The following is a 17,668-nucleotide window of genomic DNA, read 5'->3' as shown; positions in this document are numbered from 1 at the left end:
TGCAGCGAGAGGTCAACTTCCTGAAAAACTTTGCCCTTTCACCTTTCAAACCATTTGGACATCCCTATAAACCTATAGTTCAACCGAGTGGTCTCGCCCAAATAACGCTATATGCCGAACATTTTTCGGTATTTTACGGAAACTCGCGGAATTTACCGAATTGAGTTTCGGTAATTTCCGCCAATGCGTTATCGTATCAACCAATCACAGCACAGCCTCGTTTTGAGCGCATCGTTTGATTGGACAGATTTTAAGCGAGGCTAGCTTGAATACAGAGACGCCATTTTGTGCGGGCAGTTAGAAGCTGGAAATTTTGTCTTGAGTTTAGCAAAGCTTGGCGGTAAAATCCGCAGTAATTCTTGCCAGGTTTTATTACAACTGTAAGACACGATGAGCCAGGACGTGGCAGGGGATTCGAAATGGGATTTTAACTGCCCACAGTTTGTGGATTTCTCTGAACCGCAGACGCTAACGTTGGACGACAACGCCGACGAGTGGTTTGGTGAGTAACTGAGCTGTGGCAACTTGTTGCCTTTCTGCATCGACATAAATCGATAAGAACGCCGTTTTCTGTGCACCAGACTAACAGTTGTCTGTAGAAGATACTTTCAACAACTACCTTTGTGTAGAAAAATGTATTTGGAAGCTACGGCGTCCTGAAATCGGGAATCAAAATGCATACAGTATTTCAACTATTTGCATAAAAATGGCGGAAAAAGCTACACCCAACTCCTAAGTTTTTCGAGTTTTTCTCTCCACCTTGTTGGAGTCCTTGTTGATCAGTCGATAGGTCTTCTTAGCAAGCTCCGTCCATTTTATAATGATAATGTGTTTTCATAATCTAATGCAGCATGATTTTAGTGCATGGCTTCGCAAAACGGCCTTCCCGCTTCCTGTGTGTAAACAGCGTACAACAGCGTTTGTGTGATGCAAAGTGTTGCATGTTTTCACACTTATAAACCGCCACAGTCAGCACGAGAATTTGAAATGCAGGATAAACTTTCTAATGAAAACTGATGTAACACGGACTATCATGCAGCAGTGATAGCACCACGCTAACTGCTCAGCCTATGGGGTCGCGACCTTTTAGTCTGGTGGTTGGAGTGCGTGAGGTTATGATCCGGAGATCGGGGGATCGAACCCCGGTGCCGGCCGTTTATGTTACTGCCTCCTTTTCGGTGTTTCATTGGTGTCAGAAGTGGCCCTGTGAGACGTAACATTCCTCACAGGGGACGAACTCGGAGGTTCGAGTGCAGATTCGAGGGCGAATCTGAGGGAAAAGGGGGAGTAATGTAACACGGACTATCATGCAGCAGTGATAGCACCACGCTAACTGCTCAGCCTATGGGGTCGCGACCTTTTAGTCTGGTGGTTGGAGTGCGTGAGGTTATGATCCGGAGATCGGGGGATCGAACCCCGGTGCCGGCCGTTTATGTTACTGCCTCCTTTTCGGTGTTTCACTGACATGTTTTAGCTTTCATGCTTTCCATTATTCACTTGTAAATGCTAAATCTTATACTAGTTATACCAAGAAAGGAGCATTTTTTTCTACTTGTTTTGCTTCCCAACTGGCTTCCCAGCAGTATCCCTGTTGCCTTTTGTGTTGTCTGACAGGATAGAAATTTGAAAAGTATCTCCTATGTGATTGAAACCAAAGTAGTTACAAAAATATTATGGTAAAGCTGGTGCCTATTCACGGGTGACCGTGTGAGAGTTTGCCATTTAGAAACAACCACCAAAACCCCAAGCTTTAAAAATACTCTCAAAGATTTTAAGTACTTAAAGATCCAGACTTCTGTATGACTATCCATCTCTAAATACTTTCTTACCCTGTAGACTACCAGCATGAGATCGACGAAGACATACCTCTGGATGCTCCACCGTCTCCTGAGGTAGAACACACCAAGGGTGAGACGATCACCGTAACCAAGGGAACAGAAACCCTACAGAAGATGCAGGAGACAGCCCTGGCCGCCACGGCCTTCCCTGTGGTCAAGGCTGCACCTTATGTGGAGAAAGAACAGAAGGAAGACATGCCAGAGTCTCCAGCAGTTCTCAAGGTTTGACATTTTATATAAGAATGATTTATGGTATTGTCAAGTAAGATTACAGCTCAGCACAGGCAGGCGCAGTAGTTTGGATAGAAGGTAGTATTAGATTACAAAGCAGTCAATGTGTTGGGCTTCTAGCAGCTGTAACTGTATGCATTGATTAGTCTCACACTTACACTTTTCCCAAATCAGGAGAAGGCTGTCCCAGAGAAGGAAGAGCCTACAGTTGAGAAGGTGGAGCCCCCAGTGGAGGTAGTCATCATGGAGCCTGAAGAGACCCCCATGCAGTTCACTGCAGTCACAGAGGCCCCCGTCGATGCTGCAAAGAAACTCAAAGCAAAGACGGAGGCTACGAGAGTCCGCCGATCTATCCGGAGGAAGAGTTTTGTGAAGGTACTGGTACTTGGGAAACAACATGTGTTGATGCATCTACACGACTACACCCCAATTTTGCAGTTAATGGTGTACAATGGCATTCAGTTCGTAGCATAGCGTAAAAAGCTCTGAATCAAAATTGAACTGTAATTTCCGGCAAGAAAATTGGACTTACCCAAATTTTCAGTGGATCACTCTATTCACTCATTATTTCTTCACAAAGACTAGAGTTGATCAGTCAAAAGTTTGGGTAAGTCCATTATTAAGCATGAAGATTGTTTCACTGTTTACTTGCTTTTCTTGCAATAATTGTTAAAACGTTTTATTCATTATCTTTTACAGACTGAAGCGGAACCACCAAAAGAAGTTCCAATCGAACCAGCTAACAAGAAACAGAAGACGACGGCCAAAGAAAGGCGATCGGCTCCGACAGCCGCAGCTCCAAGAGTCCGCCACACATCTGGGAAAACACGTCGTTCTGCGGACACAACTGCCGAACCTCCTGTGAAGAAAGCCAAGCCATCGGGCGACCACAAAACGCGAGTCAAACTCACCATGCCCAAAACTCCAGAATGTGCAAAGTGAGCCTCAACATTTCTTGTCAATAACTAGCATTTTTGATTGTACATAGACTATTGTGTTTGTTTAATGTTTTTGATTGCCTGTGTTCGTGTGTTTCTGCAATTCCAAATTTATAACAATGTAATGTTCCCAAACAGCCTCAGTGCTCATACAGTGATACTTCTTACTGTAATTGTTGCAAAGCCGTGTGTATAACTATAAGGAAGGGGGTGAAGACTGCCATCTCTAATTGCCTTGTTTTTCAGGCGTTCCTACAAACGTCCAGGCGTGGTTAAGAAAACATCCGAGCAGCTCGAGTTGGAGAGGATGGAGCAGATGAGACAAGAGACTCGTCGTCAACACCAAATAGCGGAGGTAAACATCATTGGAAAACCTCCTCACTGGTCAAAATACAACCAAAACAACTTATAAGCAAAGCATGTACAGTCGTATAGCGAGTATATCTAAAACTGCTCTTTCAGATGATACAAAAGTCTACATTGTATTCTTTAACCAGTATGAATGTGAGTCTGCCAAAGCATAGTACAGCTGATATTTGAAGAGTTGTACCTTCCTAAACTTTCACTCTGTTTTTATACCCACATTTTTTTTAGTAACTTCTCATAGTGACCTCAGAAATACTACAACCTCTCAATTTTTTAGTGCCACAAACTGTAAAAAAATTATACAGTACAGTATCAAGAAAATTTTGACCAGCACTGCTTGAATGTCAAGATGGTCACCTTTTGTTTTCCTCCAGGAATCGTACAAGCAGGCCCAAGCCTCCGCCGGCTACCACGCTGCCCGTGCTGCCGTCCCGCTGACGAAACCGCATGGGTTCCACTTCCACACCGACGAACGAATCAAGGACCACACCATGGAGACGAGACAGGACTCCAGTAACAAGCGTTTCGAGGAGAGCCTGCGAACACACCCGCCCTCCCCAGTGAGTGGTAGTAGAACACAGGTGGCCTTGCTTAGCTTGCCTAGATGTTGTCGCGCTCTGGCAGTATCCCGACTATCCTTTCCCACTGATCTTGCTTATCATAATCTGTGTGGGACATAAACTCTTGGTATAACTTGTCTCTATACGTACTAAGGATAGTGCTACCTTAACACTCAATGTACAATTCACAAAACTCTCTCTAAAAGTGCTGTTATACTGCACATGCCTACTAACTTATGAGTTATGATACAGTAAAATTTGTCACTGCACTCTTGGAAATCTTTTGACAACAATTGTTGCCGACAGCTAACTGAAGTATTGAATCAGATTTGTTTGTAACTACCAAGGAGCCGGCTTAACTGATCAATATAAGATTACTCAATCGAATTTGTCTGCTTCCCCATTCATAAAATTTTCAAAAAAATGGAAGACTCACTGAATGACAACTAATCTTGAGCACAAAATCTGTTAGGTGGCTGGACAAATTAACTGTTGTCAACATAGCACAAAATGAGTTCAATGTACATAGCATGGATGAATTATTAGACTTTTGACCTCCCTGCTTCCTAACTCTGTAACCAATAGGGGATTGGGTGTCAAACGGCTACTTCAGTGTGTTAAAGGTTAAGTTAACGCGAGCCGTAGCCAAGCTGCATTGCACTACTACTAGCTTCTTGAAAAAGCATCATGCAATTGAGGATGATGACTACTTTACCTTTTTAAGTTTTATCTTATTCTTTATGAACTTGTTCAATTTTGTCTCATTTCAGGCGAAATGTAACAAGGTGACTAAGCCCAAGCCCTTCAAATTCACAAATGACTCCCGGAAGAGAAAACTGCACGAGGTCGATCATGCGGCCCACAACAAGTGGCACTCCGTGTCCGAGCAGGTCATCAACTTCCACAAGAGAACCCCTGACCGTTTCCGCCGCAAGGCGAAGATGGACCTCAATGCAACCAGGGGTAAGATACTGTAACTCTTGAAATGTTTGCGGCAGTTTTATTTTTCCGATGGCCTTTCCACAGCCAATGTACGGAATTATCTCAAATGCGAACACCACGAAAGCATCCTTTTCACTCCTACTAGTCTTAGCCCAAAATTGAATCTCTTTAAAAATTATTTACTGTACACTGCTTTGTTTCTCTGTTGTTAAGTTGTACAATGCTGCATAAGATATTTATTCCTTTTCTGACTTTACAAAAGCCCGACATAAAAGCTATGTGGTTCTAGCTTTCTTTTGAAGCTCATTTTGTTCTGTTTTCCTGTGAATCTTAAAGCCGGACCTGTCGTTGGCGATCACAAGCTGAAGCTGACACAGCCCCAGAGTCCCAACTTCTCCAAGCGCGCGCGAAACCGGTCGGCTCACGTGAAGAGTGCCGCAGAGATTGAGGAAGAGGAGGTTGAAGAGATGAAGAAGTAAGTACAAAGAATACACTTCGCTTTCCTAAACCCATCAACACTAATTCTTTCTCTGATTGTATTTTTAATGTTTGTGCCCAGGGTTATCTGAAAAGCAGATCTGTAGATCTGAGATGTACTCTGGTTAAATAAATAAATTGAAAATTGAAATGGTATGGTTCTAAACTCCAAGTACCAACCTTACAAGATGGCTTATCAATCATTTGATTCACAAATACATGTATTTATTTTATTTATTTTGATTAGGTACAAGTTCAAGGCCAGGGAGATAGACCAGCGCCTGTTCCAGCAGGCAGGAGTAGGGGTGCCGAAGAAGCCTCACAAACCAGCCACCCAGCCTGTGGGGATGGACCTGGAGACGGACCGCAGGATTCAGGTACTTTACATGGTAGAATTTAACTAAGGAGGGATGGCCTGTTCTCTTTCCTTTGATATTTATTTTAGGCCCTGTGATTCAGGGCTTAAAATATTATGAGTGAGTAAAAATATCAAGTTGCACTCACCATGCCCAGTCGTTGTGCTCTGAGAAAGTCACTGTACACAATATTCCTAACATGGCGGTGGATAGACATCTATTGAGCCCTTTTGTCTAAACTGTCAAAAGTATGCCGAAAACACACGGATTTGTTGCGGTAATGTGCCAACATGTGCACATTTGCCACCAAGTGCCGTAAAATACGCTTAACTGCATCTGGTTGGAGGGATGTAGTAATGGTTTTTCTTTCTGACTGAAGATGAAGATAAATTTATGGATATGAAGATATGTTAATGATTAATGAAGATATGTTAATAAATGCTTGTCTGTTCACAGGAGAGACAAGAAGAAGCAAAGTCTGCAGAAAACGAGGAGAGGTTTGAGTTCCACGCTCGCCCAATTCCTGCTAAAATCTTGGAAGGACCAGTGGTAAGTCCTGACATGCTGTAGTCAGACTTTCTTGGGGTGTGCAGGAGATTCCTGACTCATGTATTCCAGAGTCAAGGTCTTTCTTTGTTTGTGCTATGCAGGAATTGAATTGCTGGTTGCACTTTGCATTTTTGTGCACCCAGATTTGGAGCTGTGCACCTGATTTTGAATTCTAGATGCACCAAGATATTTGTGAGGGCCTTGCTAACATTCTACTTAATTTTGTGCAGTGCACCAAAAATCTTGTGTGCAGCTAAAATTTAGGTTAGGCGCACCAGACTTGCTTTTAGATTTGTATTTAGTTGTGCACAATCTGCATTGTCAGGATGTACTCTTGCTTTTGCTCATTTCTTTAAAAGCTTCAACTTGACGGCATGTTTTTCACCCCAGGGTGTGGCTGAGAAGAAGGTGGCTCCGCTAACCATCCCGGAGTCCCCAGCATTTGCCCTGAAGAACAGAGTCCGCAGTGTCAAACCGGAGGTCGAAAATGTAAGAAAACGCTTGGTGTTTTTTGAGTTAGAAGTCGTTTTCCACATTTCATGAGCGCTATTTTGAAAGCCCTGCCCATGCTAAGATCCATCCTTTTCTGTGTGCACGTCTATATAGATCTTGAAATTTTTGCGGTGGTTAATTTTCAATAAATCAAGCCACTGCAAACATACTTTTGCTGTATAATTATTACTACTGTACTACAAGATTATTCCAACCACAAATTTAGAACACCACAAAGACCACCTTCCCTTACGAATTTAAAATCCCCACAAAAAAGGTGAATTTACTGTATTTTGTACAAAGGTTGATAAACATTACTACATTTCTCCTTTAGGAGGAAGAAGAGAGAATCATCTACGCCCGGCCCATGCCTCACACCGGAGTCCCTTTCAAGCCCAACCGAGAACACAAGGTCACCCAGCTGGAGCCCTTCTCCTTCCAGGACAGGGTGGAGGAGCAACTGGTCAAGAAGGAGGAGAAGATACAGCAGATCATTCAGGAAGAGGCCAAGGTAAGTCGTTTATCTTAGAGATTGATATGCAACAGTGCTTGCCAATATACGCCATAAAGTTTTTATGCTCATAGAAAATCTATGCCTGGCTTCTTTATGGTATGGTGATAATTCCTTCATAAGTTGGTCAATGGGTTGCTGCTTACAGTCCATTGTAGTTGATATGATATTGAATAGAAATGATAGAAATCAACTTGAAACTTTCTGGCTTATTCCATTCTTAAAGCTATCAACATTACGGTGATGAATACTATAGCTAGTTACCACCTCTACCAAAGGACTGTGTGCATTATATTGTGGCCACTTTTTGGTGGTCCCTTATATTATTTTTCCCATTGACTCAAGCACTAAATAATCCTGTCCACCTGTCTACTTTTCGTCAAGCTCCTTGTGTAGTCTGTATGTCAGACAGGTTTGACTGTACTGCTGAAATCATCTCAATCTGATGTCTTACGTTTCCCACTAGGTTGCCAGTTCCTTCCGAGCCCAGACATTGCCGGGAACTCTCCACGAGCCCGGGCACCTGCCTGATGTTCCTAAGAAGGCGGCGACAAACCCTGAACCCTTTCAGCTCAGCTGCGATGACAAGGGGGCCAAGAAGGCTGCAGAGTGGAGCAAGAAGGTGACCAAATTTATCATATTTATGTGGAGATACACAATACTGCTTTCCTGATTACCAACTTTACCAACAAGTTTACTGTATTATCTCTATAATATATAGTAGAGTTCATAAAGCTTTATCGTTATCATCTTCTGACTCTGTGGTTTGGTACTACTATGTAGGAATGGGAAAAAAAACCTCTGAAGATTCAGCCTTTTTAGAGACAGTGCATTTATCACTCCATTAGGATTTTAGAAAGCAGTGTTGGATCTTAAGCCTTCTCCCAGCTGAGTTATCCTTTTCTGGCATCCAGGTTGAATGGTTTAATTCTTGAGTCCTGGCAGTATGGACAGGAGAAGGTATAGATGACTATGTGTACAGAGTACTGACTGTTGTTTGTTTTTAGATGGAAGAGGAACTGAAACAGCAGCGTGAGCAGGCCAGCAGCTTCAAACACAGACCTGCAGACATCCTGTACAAGGAACCGTTCGTACCACAGAAGGCCACCAAGCCACTCACAGGTTAGTACAGATTACACGATACTCTACTAGCTAGTGTGTTATTGTTATTTCATGAACTTGGCTGATAAATATTGTTGCATGTTGATATTTCCGACATGCGATACTCTACTATTTTTTAAATTTATTTTTGTTTCATGAACTTGGCTGATAGATACTGTTGCATGCTGATATTTTCTTTTCTTTGTGTGCATAAAATTGTTCAAATTAGAATAACTCGAAGCTATGGATGAATATTTATGTCTTTTGGTTTATAAATATGTTTTCATGGTTCCAATTAGTTGGTAACTGGGAGACCCTGGTTCGAATCCGGAAAGAGCATCCTAGTTGGAGCTGCATTTGTCTTTAGGAAGGGGTGTAAAATAGGGGCGCTGTGATCCCAGGGAGAGAATGCTTCATGGGTAATCTACTAGTAGTAGCTGTACTTCAGCTGAATAACAGGGTCCGTTTTCCTTGCAGACGTGAGCGAGTTTGACCTGAACACGGTGCGGCGGGCGGAGCAGCGCCAGGAGTTCGAGATGCAGAAGAAGATGAAGGAGGAGGAGATGGAGGTGCTTCGCCTGCAGCAGGAGGAAGAGCGTAAGGAACAAGAACAGATCGAGATCGCCAGACTCCGCAAGGAGCTCGTCCACAAGGCCAACCCCATCCGGCACGGCCGCCCGCTCGAGATCCAGCCCAGCAACAAGCCGCTCACCAACCCGCAGACGCCAAACTTCACAGACAGGAGAAGGAAGGCCAGCGTTCGATTGTAGTACTTTGTATCAACTTTTCTGCTTTGCTGTTTATCTGTACAGTTTCTGTGTTCTTCAAGTGATGCGGAGGAATTTTTTTAAGATTACGGAATTAAGTTTTTTTTCATCTTGAAATTGTAGTAGCAGCTGTGATGACTGATTTTGCTTGTGATATATTTTTGAAAGTCCTAATTCTTATGTCTTTTTTAGGAAAGGTAGTGAAGACATGTTAGAGGTTTCTTATTTTATTTCTTATTTCATTTCTTACTCTGTCCAAATTCTCCTTGTGAATTTTTAGCGTATCATGTGTATCATACTATAGTATTATCTATGTTGACTATTCGTACAATAGGGTGATAACATTTCCTGATCTGGCTGTCCACTGTAGAATTTTAAATGTGAATTCGAAGTTTGCTTCATATAGAATCTAGGGTGAAAACTGTTTCAAGGCCCAGACCTTTGTTTAAACTGTTGTTTCTCTTGTTAATAAAGTTAATTTGAGTAAAATAGTATTACAAATATACTGTTTCTGACTCAGTGATTTCTTCAAAATCCTTATCATCTTTATCAACATCCTTATGCACGTATCATTTTACTCTCCAAGTAGAGGAGTGGGTCCGGCTGGTTTTTAGGCGGAGGGCCTTCTATTTTGTGCCGTTTTCTTTGTCGCCAACCCACATCAAATTATGGTTACCCCTAATGATAATCTAATGGTTCCCGGGAGGAGCACTGCCGCCTCTCTTCAATGGAAGTAAATAGGTTTGCCTGCAGAGGTGTGGGTCGGTGACATAAAGAAAGCTGCACAAAGTAGAAAGACCGACAAAAACATGTCAAAAACCAGACGGACCCTCTCCTTGGAGAGTATGCATCATAATGTAGGTACATGTAGTTGATGTACTATAAAACGTTGAATAAGGAATTTCTACACACACATAAGAGCCATGACAATGATCACACACTACACTAGTGTAAGTACTATGGCCATTTAATTATGTACATTTGCAGCTGTTCTTTCATGATTTTCCCTACTTATATGCATCAAGCCCAATGGACTGATGATACTCAAGGTATAGGTAATGGTCTTACTCTTGACTAAAGCATATTATATACACTGTACAAAACAATACCCCAAATTTAGTGCTTAAAGGGTATAGTATACTGACATTTTACTACACTCTTCAGCTTGGACAACTACTGAACTTCACATATGAGTTACATCAACATCATTTACACGTTCTATTCTGGAGTATAATGTAAGTTTCAAAAACATGCACGTAAACCGTCTAGTATTTCATTAACATTCAACCAGTGTTTAGGACAGATGAGAAGGAAAATGATAATTACAATTTTTATGGAAAAAAATACATGTACAATTCAACTTTCCCTCCCTCACTTTTTAACATGACAAATCAAAATATTCTTTCACATGGTATGTTGGTGATGAAATAATGCTCATTCAAATCTCTGAAAGAAAATCAAATACTGAAAACTGATTCCAACAAAAGGAGAGGGATCACATTTTCTGCCATGCAACTTCAGCCTCTAAGTATCTCAAATCTTTTTACAAATTCGAAAAAAAGGTTACATCCTTTCTCTGGCCTGCACTTGCAAGCTTTCCTGTACAACTTAACACACTTTTCCTTCAAGAGAATTATTTAATATATATAGCCCGGTATCCATTCTATTCTGGCTCCGGTAGTCTACACCGACTGCTCTCATTAATAGAAAATGGACTGGCATATGAATATTTACCTAAAATATGACAGTTCTGAGTTGTATGATCCTCTATTACAGCATGGTAACGGGAATTGAACAGGCGTTTGGAAGTACAATCCCATAACACTGCTTCTGAGAAATATTAGATACGGGAAACAATGATGTAAGGGCCAACATTTAAATGAGAACAGGTGCCAGACTACTTGGTAGGGAAGCGATCAGAGTAAGTTATGGAGTAGCCTAGATGCCAGACTGTTTCAAGGGCCTACACAGTCCAACTCCTCGGCTCTAGAGCTAATACGCCCGGGCCCCTAAGGAAATTCTACAACAGGCCCTGGTTATGATAGATATTATAGAGGAATCTGGCATCCAGGCAAGATCAGAGGAGTGGACCAGGGACAGAATAGGACAGATACAGGGCTACTGTTTTGAAACATCCCCATTCCACTCGGGCGGCAACCTTGCTATGACCTACAGTTTGACACACCGCTCAATGAATTTCATAGATCAAAAAACAAATCTTTTTAGGCTTTGTGTTTTCTTTTCCAGCCATACTTTTGCATTATTATCATAATTATGAAATCAAGGGTTACACAAATTTAGATTAGGTCTCAGCGAGGTTGCAGCCCCATCGGCATCGCTGTCTAGTGGAATGGGGGCTTCACTCGGGAGGGCCCCACACGTCGCAGCCCCTCCTGACCCAGAGCACCTTCCCCCTGGCACGTATGCACCCCTCCCCGGCAGGTAACTGTCATGTGTTGGCAGGACGTGGCTTCAGGATCAGCTTACCCGTCTGGAACATGAAAGTTTGGACAACAATAAACACATGATTACATCAGTCATATCTACATCTTCATTGCCGAGCAATGATGACATCAATGGTGTCTACAAACCAAATCAGTAAGACTGCAGAAGAGGTGCAGAATGGCTATGGTTAATCTCCAAGCAGATATGGGGTGGGAAGTCGTAACATTTTCTGCTTAACTGTTTTTTTTAAATTTCTGACAGGCCACTACACTAATATTTGCTTAAAAATTAGCTACAGCTCTAGGCTGGTCTGTACAGTAGTAGTTCTGTACTAGTGACATGAGTGATGGCTTACCAGTACTGGTTACTAGTACTACTGATCAAGTTTCTGCATGTCTTACCTTGTCAATGTCAATAATAATCGTTTGTTACTGGTGTACTTAAACTAAAATCATACATTAATCAGAAGTGACTTCATCACATCTTCATTCTACTGTCTGAATATGTAGAATCTAGTGACTTATGTTTAATCTATTGTATGTTTTCTTGACCTAACCAAGAATGTCAGTGTATTTTTTTTTCTTCTTCTTTTTAATCAGAACTATAGTTAAAATTCAAAGCAGCACACTTACATCATCACATGACATGTTGTAGTCAGCTAGAACTGTTCGGCATCTCTGTGCTATGCTGGGAAAATTGAGTCAAGGGCAATCTTAGAAATTAAACACCAAATGTTCAACATTTTTTTCCACTTTTTTTCTCTATGGTAGTTGCGCCCAACTTTGTAATCACATTTACTGAACAGAATTATAGAATATGTATCTCAAATGGGAACTGCAGTCAACCTGTACAAGTCAGCATCGCTACATAAGGATACCCTGGTATCCAAACCTACCATAGTTCCAGAGTCTCTCCGCAAATATTTGAGGAAAGAAGAGACTTGGGAGCTATGATAGGATACCAGGCTAACATAAGGACCACCTGGCCAACGTAACCCCTTTTTGGTGGTCCCTTAGATAATTTTCCCCACTGCCACAGGCATTAATCCTATGCATAGCCTGAGCGCCATCCTAATTACTACAATGTAGTAGTTAACAGGAGCTCCTATACTCTCCCCTTACTAACTGACACGCAGGCTACCACGTGTCTACATGGACCAGATCTGATCAGTCCCCCGAGTGGTCTTCTTGGGCAGTTTTGACTGTGTATTGAACAAATGCTTTGGAAGCACACCAAAAAAATTGAAGAGGATACATGGAAGGAGCGACGACTCTCTTGTGAATGCCAGCCAGGAAGAGGCCAACCAGTACGATACAGCTCAGGGTGAAGAAGGGATGATTCCAGAGGGACTGCAGGAAAGAGACCTACATGAAATGAGAATAACATCCAGACACATGACTCATACAATAGGGCCCTAAATACTCACCTGCAACCTGACCTTTGCAGGGGAAAAAGTTAAGATTGAACATGGAGGTAAAACACACTGACAACTTTCAATTCTAAAAATGGTTATCAATGATTATATGAATCACAATTGCATACTAAAGTTTGTGTTGTATTCAGGTGGGAACAATGTTTTGGGCATTTGTAGGAAGTTCATTTGAAAGCAATTTTGAGCACTGCTCACAAATATAAATACAAAATCCTTTTTGTGACACACTTTAAAGCTAATCTGAGATTTGATAAGTACTGGGCACAAGAAAAGACAGTAGGGATGCAATCATCAGTTTTAACTACGGTACTGCAAGTTTTCTGCTTAAGATACAAGCTTGCACCAATGTCATCACAGTAAAAGCACATCATATATCAGTAATATGTTTACTTAGTAGAGATACATGTATTATTCAGATACAATGTACAGTCAAACCTGCCCAAGGCGACCACCCGGCGGACCGGGCAAAAACGGTCGCGATGGACAGGTGGTCGCCATGAAGAGGATTCCACTCACATGTTTCCAGGTCGAGGTTTTCAAATACAGTACGTAAATGATGAAAAAATTATGTGAATTTAGACAGCATGACCCTCACCAGGTTCAATTCTCATTGACAGAAAGATCCTACAAAAATTACATTTTCCGTTATCGATGTAATAATTGTATACCGCTACATCGTGTCCAAATTTTCGTCATAATTTTGACTACAAAACGATGGTTGCCTCGATGATCTCGCAGCGCCCTCCCGCATTCACACGTTACATTGAATAGTACAAACAAGGCACGCACATCATCAAAGTTTTAAGGCCTAAGACAGATCCCTAGAAAACGCCTGCTGGTCCCAGCCTTTTTTGGGTCGCCTACCGCTGGATGAACCTGAGGGTCAAAAAATTTTCGATCTGACAACTAAAGATGAAAACGGTGATTTCGTCGCGCCGCGCCGCGAAGCTCTGTGCCACCGCATCGAAGGGTAAGTCAGTGCAGCAGAGTTTGTGAGATTCATGGAAATAAAAAGAAAATAAGAATTTTGATTTTCACCAATAACTAGAGTATTCGTAAATGTTCGTACACAAAATCATCGTGTTTTACAAAGGTCAGCGGTACGCCAAATCCGGGCCGCCCGAAATCCAAGATGGCGTCGGGACCAAGGAACAACATTTCTCGCCTGATGTTTTGCCCGCCGCGAAGTCATTTTTCGGCGGAATTTAGCAAGATACAGACACATTTTTGTTGAAAATACAAGAAATAGATAGTAATTTCTGTGACACCTGACTTTTTGACGCCATGCACTACGTATTCGTTTTGAAAGTTGAGTTTAAACGAAACTGAGTTCACGTTAAACTATAAGATTACGATAGGCACAACAACATCACAAACATTTGTCTTTACAATGTTTATAGGGGGAACGTTTTATTAAAACACTTCATGGAGGAATCGATGGTATAACATTGCTATTCCATATATTTTTGATCTTATTTTTGTCCTTTAAAGTCTTGAAAACATTTCCGTGAAATCCGACAGCAAAATGATCTGATGTCACCACACGCTTGAAAATTAGGCGACCGCCATGGGCAGGGATTGTGCTCTGTGCGGTCCCAATTCGTGGCGGTCGCGTTGGACGGGTGGTCGCCTTGGGCAGGCAGCTTAATGCTTGTGCCTATGGGGAAAATTTTCGGGACCGAGAAAAAGCGGTCGCCATGGCCAGGTGGTCGCGTTGAAAAGGTGGTCGCCTAGGCAGGTTTGACTGTATATCTATTCCAGCTGTGTGGGTGTTGAGGGTTTGAATAGTTACCTGAGACGTGCGCGGGTCCAGGAGCCAACCCCATGCACCCGTCGCCGTACACACCGACACCACAATCAGGATAACTGGCACATACAAAGAGAAACAAAACAAATATTTTCAGTATCTGTATCTATATACCGCCCTTTGGTGTAACACACCAGCTTCGCAGGCATGCAATGCAGCAGCTTTTTTGCGCACAGAACAAATTTGTCCAATGGGCAATGGCATAATCAATATTTTCAAATAATCCTACTAGTATTCATGTCTGGATATCTAACCTTCATAAACGGGATAGAAACATTGTTTCAGAACTTTCCATAAGATAATTGACTTAACACCAAAATACATATAAAAAAAAATTATGCGAAATAAAGACCTGTGCTAAGGAATTGAGGCTTTCCAGATACTGTTGTGTCTGTACTCACTTCTACATCTGCCAGTGGATGGTCCAAGAGATGCTACATACTCCATCAACCTCCTCTCAAACGCCTTGAGGTCTGAAAATGCATGGAGAAAATGTAAATATTTATTATTTTCTGATCAAACCTCATGATATGATATCAAGGAGGTTGTTCTGACTGACTAAAGGCACTGGTTTAGGTCAAGAAATTCACGTGTGCACAACGCTATGGAGGTCCAACAAAGTATAGACTAGATATTTGTCGAGTTGGCTAGTCAGTGCAAATTTGTCTGATGAAAATCAAAGCCTACAAAATCTCGTGGAAAGAAATACCTTCCGTTTGTTCCAGAGAATTCAGTGGATACGCCTGAGGACCCGCCATCTTGCTTCCTGTTTTGGGGTCACAGGGGGTCAACTGTACTAATTAACATATTGCTATAGAACGCCGTTGCCGATTGGTCGAATTTCCCGCGGAATATGTATTTACACCAATCAGAGATAAGGTTTTAGAGGAGTTAGGTTAGATTGGCCCATAATACCCTTCGAGTACAAGCGTGGCTCGTCCGCACATTTGATTTTCCCGGTGAGTTTGGTATTCTTTGAGATATTTCTGTCAAGAAAAGATATTTTGTCCCTCAAAAAAGCAACCCAGAGGTGCCAGAACGCTGCTAGGCTATTTTTTCCGGACGTTTGGTGTTTCTATGCGTGTTTATTTTGCACAGAAATGTTGTCCTGACCGGCACAAAGAACATTTTGCCTGGAATACTTGAGTCAAGATGGCTGCCAAAGTTTGGGTCACGGCCGCAAATTTCTGTTGATGTTTTACACATGTTTCGCTCAGGAAAGAAGAATTTTGACGGCTATTTTGGAGGCATTTGGACATCGCAGATTTTGTGGCACATTTTGATGTATTTGGCGCTGCACGTTTGCAAGATTTTGGACAACCTTTGACAACTCGTGGTTGCTTTCTGTTTTCGCTTTTTTTTTTAAACCAAGCTTTTAAACTCTTCCGTCTTTTTGGGGGGTCGTGGATAATTTTTTTTCTGAAATACTAGTACTGAAATCTATGTCTTGAGGGTCGCTTGACGTTAAGTGAAGGTTTGTTTGTCCTTTTGACTGCATATTGTCTGGTCTTCTCAATCTGTGCAGCAGAATAATTTTGTTACAAGTCAGTGTGGTGGAACCTCACTTTTTTGTACTTTTTTATCCAACAACTAACAAATTTGTCATGATATTGAAAGAAGGACGCCTACTTCGCAAGTACTAGTACTCAGTTGTTAGCAATTATTCGGGTTCTTCTAGAACTTCACTTTTAAACACATTTATTGAATTGCAGCAATTATTTGTGCAGTAGCATTCATATGCACATGACTCAGATCTGTCTGAAGGAAATTCTATAATAGTCATTCAAACTGTCTAGACTCTATAAAGGTGTTAGCTGCAGCTAAATTTTTATGGAAATACCTGGTAAATTATGCACGATTTGTTATTGTTCTGTCCAGAACTCATAGCACAACATCAGAACGACAGCTTAAAATTTTCAAGAGTTGAAGTTGAAAGATGTCCAATAGACCCCTTTCCAAATACCGCGGCCATTTTGAATCTAGCGCGGGCGCGCGTGGGTCGAGCGCGGGAAAAGTAAACACCCGGTAAGCCCACGGCCGCGGTATGAGCGTCCCCAATAGAAACCAGCGTTGAGTCATCTTCTGCGGCGAGATGTTCTCTTCCTCGTTGAAATCCATCGATATATTTGCATGGCACAAGTAGATAGTATTGTTGTGGACACTTGGACTCGATGTCGGCTAGTAAAATTGTGAATTTCGGCTACTTTTCCACAGTTCCTGCCGGGCTGTTGAGCGCACACTACAGCGATAGAATGCTGATATGTTTACACCGCATGCTTGTAGTTTCCCTAATAATGTTAGCTAAAGTCGAGAAAAAATCCCACAAAACATACACTTTTCGGGCCGAGATCCTTGTAGCTACGTTTATGTATGAATATAACTGAGCCTGGCTGTCGTGACAATGACAACATCGTCTTGAAATTACGTGAGTTTGGGGGAGGGTCGTGTTTTCTGTGCAGCGTAACCTCGACTTCGCTCCGCAATATTTTATATTTCCGCCAAATGAAATCCTACAAAAACGTTAAAGTATAGGCTTGAGCTCAATGTTCTCAAATTTGGCAGAATTCCGGCGGCTTTTTTGACGATCTTTTCGGATGCCAAGAATTTAGTCTTGAGGACTCTAAGTACGTGAGTGAAGGTGTGTTTTCCACTGTATGTGGCGTTTCTTTAAATCATTTTGCGCGGCAATATTTAAGATATCTGTTGGCCGAATGGAACCAAAGAAAGTTAGATAATATTGGCTTGAGGACTGAAGGACCTCAGGCCGATATTTTCCCTTTTTGTGGGGTTTCATACTGCGGAAATCTAAAATATTTCCGCGAAATGTGATGTAATGAAACGCTACAAAGAAGACAC

The 17,668-nt window shown here is 41.9% G+C and overlaps 3 protein-coding genes across 25 annotated transcripts in view; 2 read left to right on the top strand and 1 right to left on the bottom strand.

The window, feature by feature from the left end:
- Window positions 1-261: 261 nt before the first annotated feature.
- LOC136438829 (targeting protein for Xklp2 homolog) lies at window positions 262-9,631 on the top strand. 2 transcript variants are annotated; one of them, XM_066433799.1, is made up of 15 exons: window positions 262-502; window positions 1,837-2,060; window positions 2,244-2,444; window positions 2,769-3,007; window positions 3,254-3,362; window positions 3,748-3,933; window positions 4,704-4,896; window positions 5,212-5,350; window positions 5,600-5,729; window positions 6,165-6,257; window positions 6,648-6,746; window positions 7,084-7,260; window positions 7,727-7,882; window positions 8,268-8,382; window positions 8,839-9,631. In XM_066433799.1, the coding sequence occupies exons 1-15, from the start codon at window positions 391-393 to the stop codon at window positions 9,129-9,131; spliced, it is 2,466 nt and encodes an 821-aa protein (XP_066289896.1). In that variant the 5' UTR covers window positions 262-390; the 3' UTR covers window positions 9,132-9,631. The 2 variants fall into 2 exon arrangements, with proteins under 2 accessions (XP_066289896.1, XP_066289895.1); XM_066433798.1 differs by having other exon boundaries at window positions 263-502; window positions 3,748-3,954.
- A 448-nt stretch (window positions 9,632-10,079) lies between these two features.
- LOC136438834 (nuclear envelope phosphatase-regulatory subunit 1-like) lies at window positions 10,080-15,624 on the bottom strand. Of its 2 annotated transcripts, none has more exons than XM_066433829.1 (6): window positions 15,522-15,624; window positions 15,214-15,285; window positions 14,798-14,871; window positions 12,828-12,922; window positions 12,206-12,260; window positions 10,080-11,619 (listed from the first exon to the last, which is right to left on the bottom strand). In XM_066433829.1, the coding sequence occupies exons 1-6, from the start codon at window positions 15,568-15,570 to the stop codon at window positions 11,578-11,580; spliced, it is 387 nt and encodes a 128-aa protein (XP_066289926.1). In that variant the 5' UTR covers window positions 15,571-15,624; the 3' UTR covers window positions 10,080-11,577. The 2 variants fall into 2 exon arrangements, with proteins under 2 accessions (XP_066289926.1, XP_066289925.1); XM_066433828.1 differs by having other exon boundaries at window positions 12,828-12,937; window positions 15,522-15,623.
- Window positions 15,625-15,642: 18 nt separating this feature from the next.
- LOC136438831 (protein-glutamine gamma-glutamyltransferase K-like) overlaps window positions 15,643-17,668 on the top strand; it is a 42,832-nt gene continuing 40,806 nt past the window's right edge. For 20 of the 21 annotated variants that reach the window (XM_066433823.1, XM_066433808.1, XM_066433824.1 and 17 more), the window contains exon 1: window positions 15,654-15,771. The gene's annotated coding sequence lies outside the window, so the exon portion shown is untranslated. Of the gene's footprint in view, window positions 15,772-17,668 lie in introns of all 21 variants that reach the window. The other variant, XM_066433825.1, reaches the window with a different exon arrangement.

The sequence above is a fragment of the Branchiostoma lanceolatum genome, chromosome 7, assembly GCF_035083965.1.
Source record: "Branchiostoma lanceolatum isolate klBraLanc5 chromosome 7, klBraLanc5.hap2, whole genome shotgun sequence".
Classification (NCBI taxonomy): Eukaryota; Metazoa; Chordata; class Leptocardii; order Amphioxiformes; family Branchiostomatidae; genus Branchiostoma; species Branchiostoma lanceolatum.
Note: the sequence above shows the minus strand (reverse complement) of the source record. Positions and strands in the feature narration are given on the sequence as shown.